This window comes from Condylura cristata, unplaced genomic scaffold (assembly GCF_000260355.1).
Source record: "Condylura cristata isolate star-nosed mole 26May11 unplaced genomic scaffold, ConCri1.0 scaffold00003, whole genome shotgun sequence".
Lineage (NCBI taxonomy): Eukaryota > Metazoa > Chordata > Mammalia > Eulipotyphla > Talpidae > Condylura > Condylura cristata.
Genome location: NW_004567104.1, coordinates 8,340,828 through 8,357,046, shown reverse-complemented (window position 1 = coordinate 8,357,046; position 16,219 = coordinate 8,340,828). Strand labels below are relative to the sequence as shown.

The 16,219-nt window shown below is 34.5% G+C and overlaps 1 protein-coding gene across 3 annotated transcripts in view; it reads left to right on the top strand.

Moving 5' to 3' along the window:
• Positions 1 to 15,828, top strand: part of PHC3 (polyhomeotic homolog 3 (Drosophila)) — a 74,808-nt gene extending 58,980 nt beyond the window's left edge. For 2 of the 3 annotated variants that reach the window (XM_004674952.1, XM_004674951.1), the window contains exons 12-15: positions 6,042 to 6,156; positions 10,157 to 10,289; positions 10,382 to 10,613; positions 15,345 to 15,828. In XM_004674952.1, the coding sequence (XP_004675009.1) occupies positions 6,042 to 6,156; positions 10,157 to 10,289; positions 10,382 to 10,613; positions 15,345 to 15,499 (635 nt within the window). In that variant the 3' untranslated portion in view covers positions 15,500 to 15,828. Of the gene's footprint in view, positions 1 to 6,041; positions 6,157 to 10,156; positions 10,290 to 10,381; positions 10,614 to 15,344 lie in introns of those variants that run through there. The other variant, XM_004674953.1, reaches the window with a different exon arrangement.
• The last annotated feature ends 391 nt before the right edge of the window (positions 15,829 to 16,219 follow it).

Sequence of the window (16,219 nt, the reverse complement as noted above, 5' to 3'; positions counted from 1 at the left end):
AAAAAAAAAAAAAAGAAAGGTGCCTCTTTTTGTTAATGATTGATAAATTATTTTAATTTGTTATTTACTGAATATATATATATCCTTCCTTCTTCCTTAAAACAGAAGAAGGAAGGATTAAAGAAAGGGAATATGCTGGTAAAATTGAATTTGGCAGAGTATGATAGTAATATCAGAGTATTACAGTAATAAAAATTTGATTTTACTGCTTCTCTTGAATTCAGTTTGATATTTCAAACATACACACAATTAGTGAGCACTGTATAATCACACATACTCAACATCATCGCCATCATCTTAATTCCACGTTTTTGTCACACTAGTTTCATCAGTCCCTTTTTGTTTTTCTTCCTCTTGCCTATCCCACTTCCCTTCTTCTTCACTTCTGTTAAAACAAATAGTTCTAGTCTTCATTTTTATTTCACTGACACTAATTTACATCTCTTTTAAAAAAGTGTACGCTTTCAGGCTTCCCTGGTGGTGCAGGGGGTTAAGTCTCAGCACTGTTAAGCTATCAGTAGCAAGTGCAACAACAGTTTGATCCCTGGCTTGCAGCTGACCCACATGGTGTGTAGATGTCTGCTGTCTTGCCCCCTTACCCCTCAGCAGTGTTCTGCTCCCCACTCTCTTTGATGAATCCTCTTACCACTCTGTACCTCTGGCCTACACCCCAGCTCTCATATATAAAAATAAAATAAATCTTTTTTAAAAAGTACTCTTCCTAGTAACTGTAATTCCGGATCATATAATAATATTAATAATTCTTTGGTATTGTTTAGTAGTCTATTCATATTTCCCAAATTCTTTATACAATGTCCTTTTTACAGTTCTTTTGTTCAAACCAGGATCCAATGTTTACACTTTGCCTTTGTTCATATGAATTTAATTTCACTTATTCCTGAGTACTTGCTTTTGGTTATGAATACTATTTTATCTTAGAACATTTTTCAAGATGAATAAAGGTAAAGATAAATATACCATTTCCCCCCTTTCTATATCTACAGAGTGTATAAATGAAAATTTTAATCTGAAAAGCCCCCTTGTGTGAACACATTGCAGAAACATGGGAAACTGCTTAGGAAGCGTCACAGAATATTTCATGATACTTTTAGGCAGATAACATGAGTAAGTGTTTTTAGAAACTGCTAGTCATCTGTAGGATGAATATGGATGTTTGGCATGTAATTGATACTGTAATCACAGTAGAAAGAGGAAGGAAAGGATTAATGCAAACAGGACTAAGTTTTACAAGACAAAATATAAAGAAAGAAGAAAGGGAAGATTTAGAGATGATTATTTTTTTCATAGTGGTGTTATATTCATATAAATGAAGTGTGCCAGAAATTTTAAAACCTTATATCAATTTAAATATTAATCAAATAATTAAAAAGACTATCCCAAGGCATTTTTATAATTCTTTGTTTCTATTACTGTGTTCTTCAGTGTTTATGGGAAGTACCATAGGGAGAAATGGTGAGGTCACTTATTTAGTTAGCTTTGGTTTTACAGTTTAATTCAATATAACCTTTTTTCAAAGGATGACCTGTTTGCAGTTGAACTAGTTCTATAAGCAGTATTTCCAACCAGTATAAATAATCCTTTATCATTGCCTCTTTCTTTGCTAATGATCCTCAAGTGATTTCAAAGTCTTCCAGGAAATTAAAATTCCTCACACAAAAAAATTGGGAACCTGTACTAATTAGGATGTATATTCAGTCATTCAGTGGAGACCCAGACTTATATTTGATTAAATAAGACAGGTGGTAATTTCCTATAACAATGCAAAAGGTAAGCAATTGAGTACCTAAGGTTCCAGTGTCATATGGTTCTGCCATCCCTAGAGTGTTCCTCCAGAATAGCTGGTATCATAACCATATTCTAATCAGTGCCATTGATCAAAAGTTGACTATATCAGAAATTAGCTGTTTTCCTCCATGTTTGTATTTTTAGCTAAAAATTAGGATTTTGTTACTATAGAAAGAATGTTGAGAATGGATATTGAAGAATTCTGTTTCTGTCATCGAAACAACCATTTTTGAACTTACTTGATTCTGCAGTTTTTATTCATAGACGAGAAAAAGTAGCCATGTTAGTATTGCCAAATTTGTTAAATTTTGGCCAACCATTAGAATAGGAATTCTTTGAATCTGTTAATGTTTCTCTCTTCATGATGAATAAAATTAATGTTCTATTTTTGCTATTTGTTAAAAACTTTAAACTCTACTTGTTTGAGATCTCCTGTCTCTCATCAGCAAAAACATTTTTCTTTTTTTATGAGGTATTCTAACCTTTTATCAAATTTTGCATATTGTTCTTTTAATAACAAAACTTTTGGAATACAGTTTTTGATATAGCCTAGAAATGGAGCAATTTGACAAATGGACTCTGGGGCAGTAGTGGTCCAATGAGAGGTTCTGTCTCTGATGCAGGCTTTTCAAGATCAGCTCTAGTTTCAGGTGTGGCAGAATAAAAACAGTATGCCAGTATGCATTGTACACAAAGGAAGAATAAATGTAAAAAATATATATATATATATATAAAATGAATGGTAAACAAACAATAAAAAAAACCTGTATTCCCTGAAGTTCTAACATCAGGCACAGCTATGTGAAAGCCTATTTATTTGTCATTGGAAGGAACACTTTTAATTTTACTCTTTTGAAACTGTTCTAGATGACTTTTGCTTTGAAGATATTTTTGAAAATTTCCAGATAATAATCATTTTATAGTTTATGATTTGATCAGTCTTAGGAATATTTAAGGCTTCAAATATTATTTCATAGTGTTACAGGAAAGAGGGAGGGACACCCAGAACCCTCAAACCTGCCTAATCTTCCCTTTAACTGGGAACCAACCTCTTACATATCTACATTTCACATTCCCTTTCTTCATCTTCATCAATCTTTTTAAATGAATTGTGTATAAGTAACACATGTAGCTTACAGCTGAAGCTTTAGTTAGTGAAGTGCTTCTGTTACAGTGTTTTTTTTTTACTTTGTTTAGGAATTTACAGCTTTCAGTGAAGTATTTCCTGATCTTTCCTGATCTCGTCTTAACCAGTCTTGATAGTCTTAGATCTTACATGGAAGTAGGAAATGAAACATTCATTATCTTATTCTTGCTACTTACCATTTATATTGGGCACTCATCAGTCAATCTAAACCACTTATTTCAACTTCTAGTATTTATTGATTTTTACTGTTGGTTTACATAGTTTTTAACATTTAAAAAATTATTTTTTAATTTTTAATTTTTTTTTTAAGATTTATTTATTTATGTATACAGAACTGGGGTACAGACCAGAGGTACAGGTGTGGTGAGAGGATTCACTAGAGATAGAGTAGGGAGAAGGACAAGCCAACTGACAAAGTACACTGCTGAGGGGAGCAGCAGGCCGGTCAGGGGAGGTCACTGCACCATGTGGATCACCTCCAGGGCGGGGACTGAACTCATGCTGAAGTGGCTTTACTTTCTCAGTGCTGTGCTTTAACCCACTGTGCCACCAGGGAGGGCCCCAGTTTTTAGTATTTTGTAAGTATAGTATTTCTTCACCTTGATGGCAGTTACTGTATCACGGCCTTACCAGGAGCCTATAGTCCACCCCCATAGTCCACAATATTTTCTCCCCATTTTGTTCTTCCCGCTTCCGCTCTCCTCCCCATTGAGGTACCTCAGTTGTATGGTCAACTTTCAAAGGTTAGTTTTTAGTTTGACTTAACTGACTCTTATGGTGGTTTCTCTGTATTCTACATATAATTGATACTCTCCAGTATTTGCCTTTTTCCTTCTGAATTTATTTTGCTTAGTATAATCCCTTTCAGCTTCATCCATGTTGCTGCAAATGGCATGAGTTTATTTTCTTTGATCTCTGAGTGTTATTCCATTGTTATCTTTGATCCATTCATTTATTTGAGGGTACTTAAGTTTACATGTCCTGGCTATTTTTTTTTTTATTAATTAAACATTTTTTTACATCTTTGTAGTTCCCATAATTCTCCCACCACATATCACCTTAGAGCCATCGCCATATACCCTTGTGCCCATCCCTCCCCTTTTATCCCCCATCTGACCCCCACCTTTGCTGTATGCCTCAGTTCTATGGTTTTGATTTTTTTCTTTCTTTCTTCTCTATATTCCATGTATAAGGGACACCGTTGCTGTCTAATTTCAGCTAGCAAAATCCCTTCCAGCTCCATCCATATTGCCGCAAATGGCATGTTTCTATTTTTTGATGGCTAATATTCCATTGTATAAATATACCACAGCTTTTTGATCCATTCTTTAATTTAGGTTTTTCCATCTCTTGGCTATTGTAAATAGTGCTTTGATAAGTATAGGAGGGCAGGTTTCCCTTTGAGTTCATGTTTGTGTGTCCTTTGGGTAGATTCCTAGGACTGTAATCACTGTATCTGGTATACCCAGTTTTAGTGTTTGAGGACCTCCATACAGTTTTCTATAGTGGCTCGGCCGGTGTGCATTCCCACCAGCAGTGTAAACAGGTTCCTTTATTTTTATATCCTTTCCAGCATTTGTTGTTTCCCAGTTTTGTTTTGTTTTTTAATGTGCACCATTCTTACTGGAGTGAGGTGAAATCTCATTGTAGTTTTGATTTGCATTTCCATGCTATCTAGTGATGTTGAACATTTTTTTCATATGCCTGTTGGCTACTTGTCATAGCTATCTTAAATAGTGCTACAGTGAGCATGGGAGTGCAAGTTTCCTTTTGAGTTAATGTGTTTGTGTTTTTTGGGATAGATGCCCAGGGGTGGAATTAATGGGATGTAGAGTAGACCCCATTTTTAGTCTTTTGAGAAACTCATACATTCCCATCAACTTTGTAAGAGGATTCTTTTTCTCCATACTCTCTCTAGCACTTGTTTCTGGTCTTTTTGATACTGTCCATTCTCACAGGTATGAGGTGGTATCTCATTGAAATCTTGATTTCTATTTTCCTGATAGTAAGTGTCACCATTTCGTTGGGAGGGGTTATATTATAAACCCTATCTGATAGGTGAGAAAACTGTGGGTTTTGAAGATTAAATTAACTTGCTTTTAAGTGGCTGCTGCTTAATACTTGAGAATGTAGGTGGGAATTTTCTTTGGTCCTGAAGAGGGTGCCGTGAAGATACAGACATTCTAATTTAACATGGAGTAGTCTAGGCAAAAGGGAGTGGAGGTTAGAAATTGCAAATTTGTAATTTTTAAGATTAAGCTTTTGTTTTAATATAACTAAAAGGGACTCTTATATTTAGATATATATCTTATATACCATGTACATTGTAGATCTTTATATTTTACATATTCTTCTAAAATTAGACATATCAAAGTCTTACCTTTTTTTTTTTTTTTTAAACATTTTACTTATTTTTCCATAGAAGAACTGGGGTATATGCCAGAGATGTAGAGGTAGGGGTTAGGGGGACTGTGTGTGAGAGGATTCATCAGAAACAGTGGGGAGCAGAGCAGATGTATTAGTGAAGTATACTGCAAAGGGGAGCAGTGGGTGAGATAGGAGAGGTCTGCTGTGCCATGTGGGTAATCAGCCCCTGACTTTGGATTGAACTCAGACTGAGGCGACAGCACTGACACCTAACCCCTAGGCTGCCAGGGAGGCCCTCCAAAACTTAAGTCATCCTCATTTTCTTCAGTTAGAGTGCAGTGTTCTCTGCTATATCTCTACAGCATCATGTAACAAAATTCATATCCTAATTGGTGTTTTTTGAAGATATTCCTCCTGAAAGTTGTGACTGTCTCTTACTCATTTTCATCTCTTTAATATTTTTTAATAAACATGCTTATACTTTTCATCATGTTGAATTCTTAGCAAAATATATAGCTTACCTATATAGTGAAGATACTATATATTTTTGTGTTTTGGAGGCCCTGCCAAAATGAGATATGACTTTGAAAGTTAAAAAGGCATCCCTTTAATTTTTCTGGAGGGTCTAAACTAGCAGTGTCCTGGCAAAGTAGAGGATGCGATAAAATTTACCACAATTAAATTTTTGGATCCCCTGCCCCTGTTTTTCCTTCTCTTTTAGAGGCTTTAGAAGAAATGGACAGTGAGTTGCTCAAGTGTGAATTCTGTGGGAAGATGGGATATGCTAATGAGTTTTTGCGGTCCAAACGATTCTGCACTATGTCATGTGCCAAAAGGTATCTCTGTTCTCTCTCTTTTAAAATACTTATTTACTCATATAAGAACTGGGGTGTAGGCCAGAGATATGGAGGGGGTGGGGTGAGAGGATTCAACTGAGACAGTGGGAAACAGAACTGGTGGATTAATTGAAATACGCTGCTGAGGAGAGTAGTGGGCCGGTTGGGAGAGGTCTGCCACACCCTGTGGGTCACCTCCCTGGCCAAAGATTGCACTCATGCATGTGGCAGTGGCTGTGGAAAGCTTTATAGTGCTATGCTTTAACTCCTTGTGCCAGCAGAGAGGCCCCTCTCTGTTCTCTTGGATTTCTTAAAGCACAGATCAAAAACCAGTATAGTAACTATAAAAAAGTAGTATAATTTACCATTAGCCAAAACTTTTACATTATAGAGGAATACTATCAAATAGGCTTTATCTAAAGCTACTTTGTTTTTGGTTATTGAATTTTTCTTTGTTTTAAAAATTGCTTATTTATAGCACTTCAGGTCAATTTTACAGCTTAAAATTGAAGTAGCAGTCTCCTGATGTAAGAATGAGCTTAGGAGACCCCCTGATTCTCCTAGTAATGAATAGTCTTTAAGGTAGCAGAACAAAATGATTGTATTACCTAACTGTTATGTCAATATTGAAATCTCTGAATTTACTTTATTTTAAAATGTTTCCATTTATTTAAAATACCTATTTAAGTTTCTATATAGGACAAGTAATAGTATTAAGTGCACATTATTAAGTTATCAACAGCCAAATTCTTGTCTTTTTATGTATTTTCAATAGTAATATTATAGGAAATAATATCAGAGTGTTTAGCATCTTCATTGATTTTATCTTGTTTAGTTTACATTAAAAGTAAATCCTTTGATGAGATAATAAATTCTAATATAGCTATTTACCCATTAAAGGTGTGAAGTATATGCACAAGTTTATTGTTTTGAAATATATTCTCTGTTCAAAAAAGGTAATTCTCTCAGAGGATTTAAGATTCTGATGGTATATATCTATGTAATTTTTTTTTAAGCATGCTATTTTCTTTGAAGATTTATATTATTTATTTATGCATAGAAGAACTGGGGTATAGGCCAGAGGTATGGAGGGTGAAAGGATTCAACAGAGACAGAGTGGGGAGCAGAACAGGAATATTGACTAAAGTACACTGCTGAGGGGAGCAGCCAGCCAGACATCTGCTGCGCCATGTAGTAAGTTAGTCCCGGGCTGGGGATTGAACTGGTGCTGTAGGGGCTGTGGATTGCTTCTTAGTGCTGGGCATTAACCCCTTGTGCCACTAGGGAAGTCTTTTTAGCTTGTTATTTATTGTGATGCACTAAAATATACTTCGTGAAACTCAAATTAAATAATAATAGAATTACTTTCTTTCAAAAATGGGTTCATTGATTTTTTTTCCTTTCAGAGTTTTATTCAAATATTACTTCATGTTAATGATAGTCCTAACAAATTATATAATTATATATCAAATTCCATAACTAATTTTTAAAAAATAATGTATTTATTTAGATATATTTTACATCATTGTTTATTTTTTTTTTAACAATGTTTGCTTTCTTTTCTAAGGTGTAGCTCCCATAGAATTTCTATCACCAGTTTACCTGTGCACCATCACTTAGCCCTGTGTGCTCTTTTTGCCCTCCTTTTGATCCCTTTTTCTCCCTCTTCCCTACAGAGGGTCTCTGATTTTTTGTTGTCTTGTTTATTTTTGTTTTGTTCTGTTTTATTATTACTATTTTTTCCCTGTTCTCTTACTTGGCTTTCCTATATTCCTCCTATAAGTGAAACCATCCCATATTTTTATTTTTTCTTCTGACTTATTTCACTGAGAACAGTAACTCTTAGCTCCATCCATGTTGCTGTGAATGGCTTTAGTTTGTCATTTTTGATTGCCAAATAGCATTCCATTGTGTGTATATGTACCACATCTTTTGATCCAGTCATCTATTTTTGAGCATTTGGGTTGTTTCCAAGTCTTGCCTATTGTAAATCGTGCTGCAATAAACATACAGCATGGATCCTTTTGAATTCATGTTTTTGTATCCTTTGGGTAGATCCCCAGGAATGGAATTCCTTGGTCATATGATAGCTCCATTTTCAGTAGTCTGAGGAAACCTCCACCCAACATTCCATAGTCATTACACCGGCATAACTCATATTTTAATTTCAGGGAGTTTTTCAGTTTGGATAAAAGAAAGAATCATGGCTCTTTGATTCTAAGTGATTTATAACTCTGAAGGAAAAGAACTGCCCTTCAGAATATTTGAACCATTTTGACTGGTTAGGAATTCAGAACATTTAACCATCCATCACTCTGCTTAGAGGTGATTGCTGAGTTGTCACATTATTAGACCTTTGGGTGTACCATTTTAGAGGATTAGGGGCCTAATATAGGGAATTTAAGTGATGGCAAGGAGAAGATAATTTAGGTGAGGGAAGAACTGTTGTTGTTTACTTTTCTAACCCAGTTATCTGTTTTGGAGATCTAAATATTTAGAGACTAAAGAACAAGTAAAAAGTTAGTCACTTTTCTCTATTCCTTAGTCAATGGGGAAAGAAGACTTGAAAATTGTGTGAATGAAAATCCATAATCTTCAGAGCTGAGTCCACAGATGAGCATATAAACACAACAGGAGTTTAAATGATTTGTTTTAGGGTAAAATGAAGTGGACATCAGGACACTTTTTAATATATTTTTAGGGGAAACATAGTATTCAATCTGATAGCACTTTCTACTTCTTGATATTTTCATAAAGCATAGATGGGGGAAAATTATTTTGGTATCTGCCTTCTGGTTCTAGAACAGTTACCAATAATAAAGTTAATTGGAACTTATTCTTGATATTTCCCAGAAGAGCATTTTTCTAGCAAATGTTTTTTTTGAAAATAAATTGTAATAGCAGTTTTATATATATATAAAAGAGGAACTCATGTATATTTCTTAGCCTTTTTGTGGTTTTTAGAAAGTGTTCTTTAGATTATTACTTTCCATTGTTCTTTTTAGGAAAGGTTTGCACAATATGCCCAAACCAAATCCTTCTTAGTAGCCTCTTTTTAATATGGCTCCTGAATGGAAGAACAGGTCTTAAAACTGTAGGTGATTAAAAAAAGAACAAGAAAGGAATGATAATTTGTGACAAATGGAAATTACACGAAATTCAGATTTTAGTGTTACTTAAAGTTTATTGAGCAGTCATGCTGATATTGTCTACGGCTGCTTTCATTATTCAGCTGCAGAGTTGAGTAATTGTGAGAGAGACTCATATAGCCCACAAAACAATAAATATTTACTGTCTGGTCCTTTATAGATAAAGGTTGCTACTTCCTGTGCCAGAGCATTGGAGACCAATAAATGGTAGAGAACATTTTAAAGGTGTCATCACACCTTATAATAAAGGACTTCAAAAAATTAGTCTGTTATGATAAGAATCTTTGAGCCAATCTAAAAAAATATGTATATCTCAATTTTCTTGAGTAACGTGAGCTTTAAATTAATTGTATAACTTTGAAATCTCAACCTTACATTTTTTTAGATTTCAGTCATTAGAATCTTTTACTAGCTGCTTGAGATTTTCCCCTCTATTAACTTCTTTTCATTTACTTGTCTTCAGAAATGATTATATTGAAAAATACCTGAATAAACATCTAAGTAGTTAAAACATTTTTCTTTTCCTGGAACCTTAAATTATCATGCTAGCATAAAAATCTTGTACTCTGTATTTTGCAGAAAGTTGGCCACTATCGTGCTGTTATCAGAATAAAATAATAAGTTGCTATAGATGTCCAGTTCTATACTGACAGCTGTGTTATGATATATGCAGAAACTTAGCTTACCATTAGCATATGTAATTCCATTGAATGCTGTGGCTTGAGTTTGAGGGTTAGTGTATTTAATGAAGTAGATAGTACTTAATGACTCAGAATTACACTTTAAAGAGTCATAGTTAAGTCTAAGTGGAATGTGCTAAATATCATTTTTTTCTTTCTTGAATTTTGTAGGTACAATGTTAGCTGTTCTAAAAAATTTGCACTTAGTCGCTGGAATCGTAAACCTGATAATCAAAGTCTTGGGCATCGTGGTCGTCGTCCAAGTGGCCCTGATGGGGCAGCAAGAGAACATCTCCTTAGGCAGGTCTGTAGAATTCTTGCTTCAATGTACAAAACCCTTTTTAGAAACACAAAGGAAAGTGCAATGCTGTATTTTACTTCTACTACATTTTCCAGCTTCCAATTACTTATCCATCTACAGAAGAAGACTTGGCTTCTCATGAAGATTCTGTGCCATCTGCTATGACAACTCGGCTGCGCAGACAGAGTGAGCGGGAAAGAGAGCGTGAACTGAGGGACGTGAGAATTAGGAAAATGCCTGAGAATAGTGACTTGCTACCAGTCGCACAAACGGAGCCATCTATATGGACAGTTGATGACGTTTGGGCCTTCATCCATTCTTTACCTGGTATGTGACCTGCTGGTTTGGTCTTAATATTTTTCTTGTGCTTTCACACACAGAACTGTTGTTAGGTCCATCCACACCTGTTGTACAGAAGGGCCAACAGGGCTAGAGAAGTTTTATGCAGATGTGTTCATCAAATGGCATTTGTTATTGAAATGTGATTTGTTTCCTCTTGCTTATTCCCTCAGCACAACTGGGTATTTTCTCATACCCCACAAGTCGATAAAAACTGACTAGTCCTGCTTCTGCTGTGACACCTCAGCCGGTGAAGATATAAAAGGTGCTCTCTTCTCTTCAGTCTGATTTCTCTCGAGAGGTCAGTAGAGAGATTGAGCCAGACACTTCTTCTCTTCTGCTTTTCTCTTTTTCTTTTCTGTATCCTCCTTATTTCCTAATTTAACCATTTTAAAAATAAAAAGACTGATTTTTTTTTGACATTTTGGAAGTATTACCTTTAGAATATAATACAATTTCATTTTCTTTCTAAAAAACTCAGGCTTATTCAACCAAAGAAGGTGCATTCTTTGATTCTTTGCAATAGAAACTTCTGAAATTTCATTTTTTAGGTAGACAGCTAAAATTCAGTTACATATCCCATTCCATTATTGAGGATAACTTTCTTATTTATGCTTTTCTCCTATCTCATTTGGTACTTTCCCCATCAGCTTAAGTCTTATGTTCTTTATCTTTTTTCTTTAATGCAACAATAATCTTTTATATTCACTTTCTCCAAGGGACTGGCTGCTAAAGACAGCTGTACCTTTGCTCATGATGAGACCCACATGGCTATATATGTTAAGATAACATTGTTTTGTAATCAACATCTCTTATATGACCTTATGACTATAGAAAATAAGGAATTTTTTTAAATGTTCCATTTGGGTTTTATTGTGAATCATGCCATTTCTCTTGATACTTGCTATCCAGAAAAATATATCCCTTTTGAACATGGCTACAGATTTAGTAAAATTAACCCAGCTATTGTTAATTAATCTTTCTATGAAGGTGACCATGGTCTCAGAAGCAAGCTTACTACTAATGCAGTGTGTGAGTAAAAAAAGTATATTCAGAAATATAATTGCTTGGCAAAAAATTCTATCATTTAGATAGAATTTAGGTACTTACCTTATCTACAGAACTCTGAAATTTTATTAAATTGTTCTAAAACTGCTAAGTTTATTGTTTAAAAAAGCAGATATGGTCACTTTTAAAGAAAGATGAAACAGTTTGAAGGGGAATGTGTTTTTTATAAGAAAAGTTAGACGAGAGACATGCTGACCACATGGATTTAGAATTTGCTTTAAAATTAATGCATTACAGGATAGTGAATCTTCACTGGTTTGGTTTTAAAATCTAATGAAATGAACTTCATTTTTTAGAACAGTTTAGCCATCTTGAGAACTAACACTGGAATCTATAAGCATCACTTTGATACAGTCATCTCCAGAATTATCCTCAGTTTTCCAAATGGGGCATGTGAGCTGTTAGCCTGATTTCAATTTGGGAGAAAATATTTATTTTCTTTGTGGAGAAGGGTTTGTTCATATGCTGAATAAAATAGTTGGCCAAATAGTTTATTAATTAGTAGGTAATCTTTCACTGATTGTGCTCTTTAGGATATTCTGATTTAGCATTTCCCTGTATTCGGTAGCACCAACTTGCCATGAGGCCACTCTTTCTGCTTTGTTAGAACAAAGACTAACTCCATGGCCTCATTTTTGTGGTATTTAAGTAAAAAACAAAACAAAACAAAACACATTAATGAGATGTTCAATTTTGTTGTCATTGCTTGTAGAAGATTATATATCATTAAGTGGAGACTGCTTTGTAATTTACAATTGTTTGGTACTGCTTAAGAGTATATGTTACTCTGCTTTCCTTTACTGACTGAGTGGGAGTATTTCCAACTGCTTTGATAGGCTCAGTAACAAGCTTCTTTCTGTGATCAAGAAGATCAAGCATTTGATCTTCTTCCGCAAGTTTTTCTCTGAATAATGCCTAAAATCTTCATTTTTTCATGTTCCTCTGGCCTTTGTAAACTTCCTTGTAAGTATCTTTCAGCCCATTTCAGAGCTGGCTGTTTGTTGTCTCCCCTTCCCACCCCTCCACCCATATGCACCCTGCCCTCCAGTTGTCTCCTATGATTTTCTCAGAGAATGAACAGGTTTGTAAATTTGTAATCTCTTGTCTTTTGTTTCTTTCTAGTTGAGGCTAGGCCTCTCTCTTTTATCAGAGCTCTTGTATTCATTCCTGTAGTTTTCTCTTCTCTTTATCCCTGTTGGGACCATATGAGAGCTAGTATGGAGTGTACCTAAATCTCAGAGCTGTGAGCAGAGTGAGAAATTATTTTCTTCTCATTTTTGTACATTAAAAAGTTCTGTTCAAGAATAAGTTTTATTTTTGTTTAAGTGCATTTATCTTCTTTAACTCTTCCTTCACATATTAACTGGCCTTTTGCATATACCAGTTTATTCTGTATCTATTGTTCTGTGATTCTGCTGTAGATTGGTGTCTTCTGTAGACATATAAAATGGAATTGCAAAAACACCTGAGATTGTACTGATTTTCATAATACTAACATTGAGACATGTTTGAGTGGCAGGTACTATCTTTTCAGCAAACTTCCTGAGGCCATTTTTTTGGTTCAGTGTATTTGGTTTTAGGTTTAACTGAAAAGTGAGTGAATACTTTCAAAGTTCATTTGGAATCTGTGTCCCTGTGTAGAGGTCCATGTCTATCCTGATAGCTGCTTCTGGTGACGTAAAGCCAGCTGAATTGATTGGTTGATATAGTTGGTGTAAATTTTGGGTATGTTCTTAGGGTACCAGACATTTTATACAAGTAGGATCTAATGTCAAACCCACAAAACTTTTAGCTCATTTACCTTGAGATTCTAGAATTTTTTAAAGACATTCAGTTTTCTCTAATGAATTTCTAGAAGCATATTGGCTTCTGCTCCTTCCCCCCCATTTCATTTTTATTTTTCCATTTTTATACCAATATATTGTGCATCTACCCCTTTTGTGGATAAGAAACATATAACCTAAAAATCTGGAGGTAAAGCATTCCTATTTGATCAGACTGTTTCTCAAAACATTTTCAGTTGTTTGTTTTTATTTTTTATCATATTGACCACTTACAAGAAGATATTTGGAGAGAGATCTCATAATACAGAGGAATAAGGATATGCTGTATATTTCGCTCGTGGACAACTCCATATTTCTATTCCCAAATGTAGCTCTTATGGTCCTTGGTACTTCTCATTGCTCCTGTTTCTGAATCTAAATAAGTCCTACCCTTTCTCTCTCTCTCTTCTTTTCTTTCCTGTGTTCTTGTAAGTAAGACTGAAGAGAGAAGAACGTTATTAGTTCTTTCATAAAAGGAAGGATGAAGTCACAACTAGATGCAAGATTAGTCAGTTTTGTCAGCCCAGTTTTGTTGAGAGCTACCTCTGGGAAAAGAAAAGGGACTTTTCTGTGGTGAGTAATTCCATTTTTATGAGTTTTTTTCTGTGGCAAATGGGTAAAACCATACAAATTTACATTACAGGGTTACTTTTGAGATGCCAGATTTTAAGTCTGAGATATTAATAAAGTAGACAAATTGAAAAGCTGGCTGTTATGTAACGGGAAAAAAAATAACCAAGAGAAAAGATGGCCATACAACTGAATATAGAAATGTGATTGTACTGCTTTCCGGATAGCTCCTCTGCAACAGATTTGGTGGTGTTCAGTGTTTGTTCACTCAACCAGTTCTTGACTTGTCCAAAAATGTATTTATTTAGTACCTACAGTGTTTTGTGCTCTAGTGCTGTGGTTATAGGAATGAGATCTTGATCTTACATATACAAGGGTAATTACAATGAAAGGGTAATTAATAATTCAACTAGTTGTGATATCCAAGGTTATACCATTTACATTTTTCATTACTATTTTGTTTTCCTTTAAAATGTTGACATGAATAAATTTAGAAAACTTTTTAGGATGTCAGTTTTTAATTCTTAAATTTATTTTTACTGTCTCTAGATCACCACAGTTTTGCATTCTTTTCTCTCTTGGTTTCTAAATTCATTATCTTCTCTGCTGGTTTTTTTACCTTTAGTGGGAAACCTTATTTATTAGGTAGACAGTAAAAGACAGAGGTTTAGAGAATCAAATTATTGTTTATCTGGCAAGAGATTAGCCAGTAGGCTAATCATTTTAATAAAAATTATATTTTCTGACCAAAAGTGGGGATGAGTCCAAAGGATCTGGAGTTGATGTGAACAGCATTCACTTTTAGCAGTACTGCAATAGAACAATAATTTTGATGAATTGGTTTTGTCCCGAGTCAATAAAAATGATTAGATGTGCTTATTAGCAGTTGAAGGTTGTAAATTAGAAAAAGGTATAAATGACAAAGTGGTATTCTGATACTTGATGAATATATCTAAATTGGTTAAGTGGCAGAACATTATATTCTAGTCTGCCGTACCTACATATTACTGATTCTTACCATAATGTTATTTTAGAACAGTTCTAAGTAAATTGCTTTACTTTGGCTTTCAAGCTGATTATTATTTTCAGAAGTACTCTCTCTGGAGTGAAACCAAGACTATCACAAATAAATATGATTTGTTTCTCAGCCTATATTTCAGATATTCAGACCTAGTGAGAACATCAGTGACTGTTAGGAGTAAAAGATAATTGTTGCTTGTTAATTCTAACTTCCTTCTTCCTTCTTACTAAATTTCAGGCTGCCAGGATATTGCAGATGAGTTCAGAGCACAGGAGATTGATGGACAGGCCCTTCTCTTGTTAAAAGAAGACCACCTTATGAGTGCAATGAATATCAAGTTAGGCCCAGCTCTCAAGATCTGTGCACGCATCAACTCTCTGAAGGAATCTTAACAGAATCATGAGGTTTTGAAATAATTGTGGTTTTACCTTTCTCAAACTTTAAAGGTAAAGGCTCAGGTTGGCCTAGAATATTACATTTATTGTGGTGGATAGCCAAGCATACTAGGATTTCTGCATCAAAAGTTGACATTTCTTCAGATAGAATAATTCATCATACATTTTCCTAATTAGCCAACATTGGTGAAATTAATTTTACAGGTCACTTGCAACATTGAAGGACTTGTTACAGGGGGCCATAATATTTTTCAAAGAAGTGTGTTATACTAGGTAATTTTTTAAAAGGTGATATTTATCAATATATAGAATTCTTTTAAAGGTAATTTGATGATTTACATTTCTCCTCTTCTGATTCAGTTTCATATACGCTTTTATATCCTATAAATTTCTATAGGTTGTCATGAGAGATAATTTAGTCCAGTGACTGGAATTATATACAATGAGATATCATTGTACTTTTAAAAACATGTGTCTATTAGACAATTACTTTGTCTCTAAGAAAGGATTGCATTCTAGTATAAAGAATACTGATCTGGAATTTAGAAGAGTTGGTTTCTATTCAAGATTTGACCAAGAATTTTGTGGCTAACAAAGTTTTATTTCCTCTTAGTTTTTGTACATTTAGAGCAGTGGTTCTCAATGGAAGTCTGTTATTTCCCCTCTTTCCCTCACAGAACATTGGGCAATGTCAACATTTTGGTTGTCAGCTTAGGG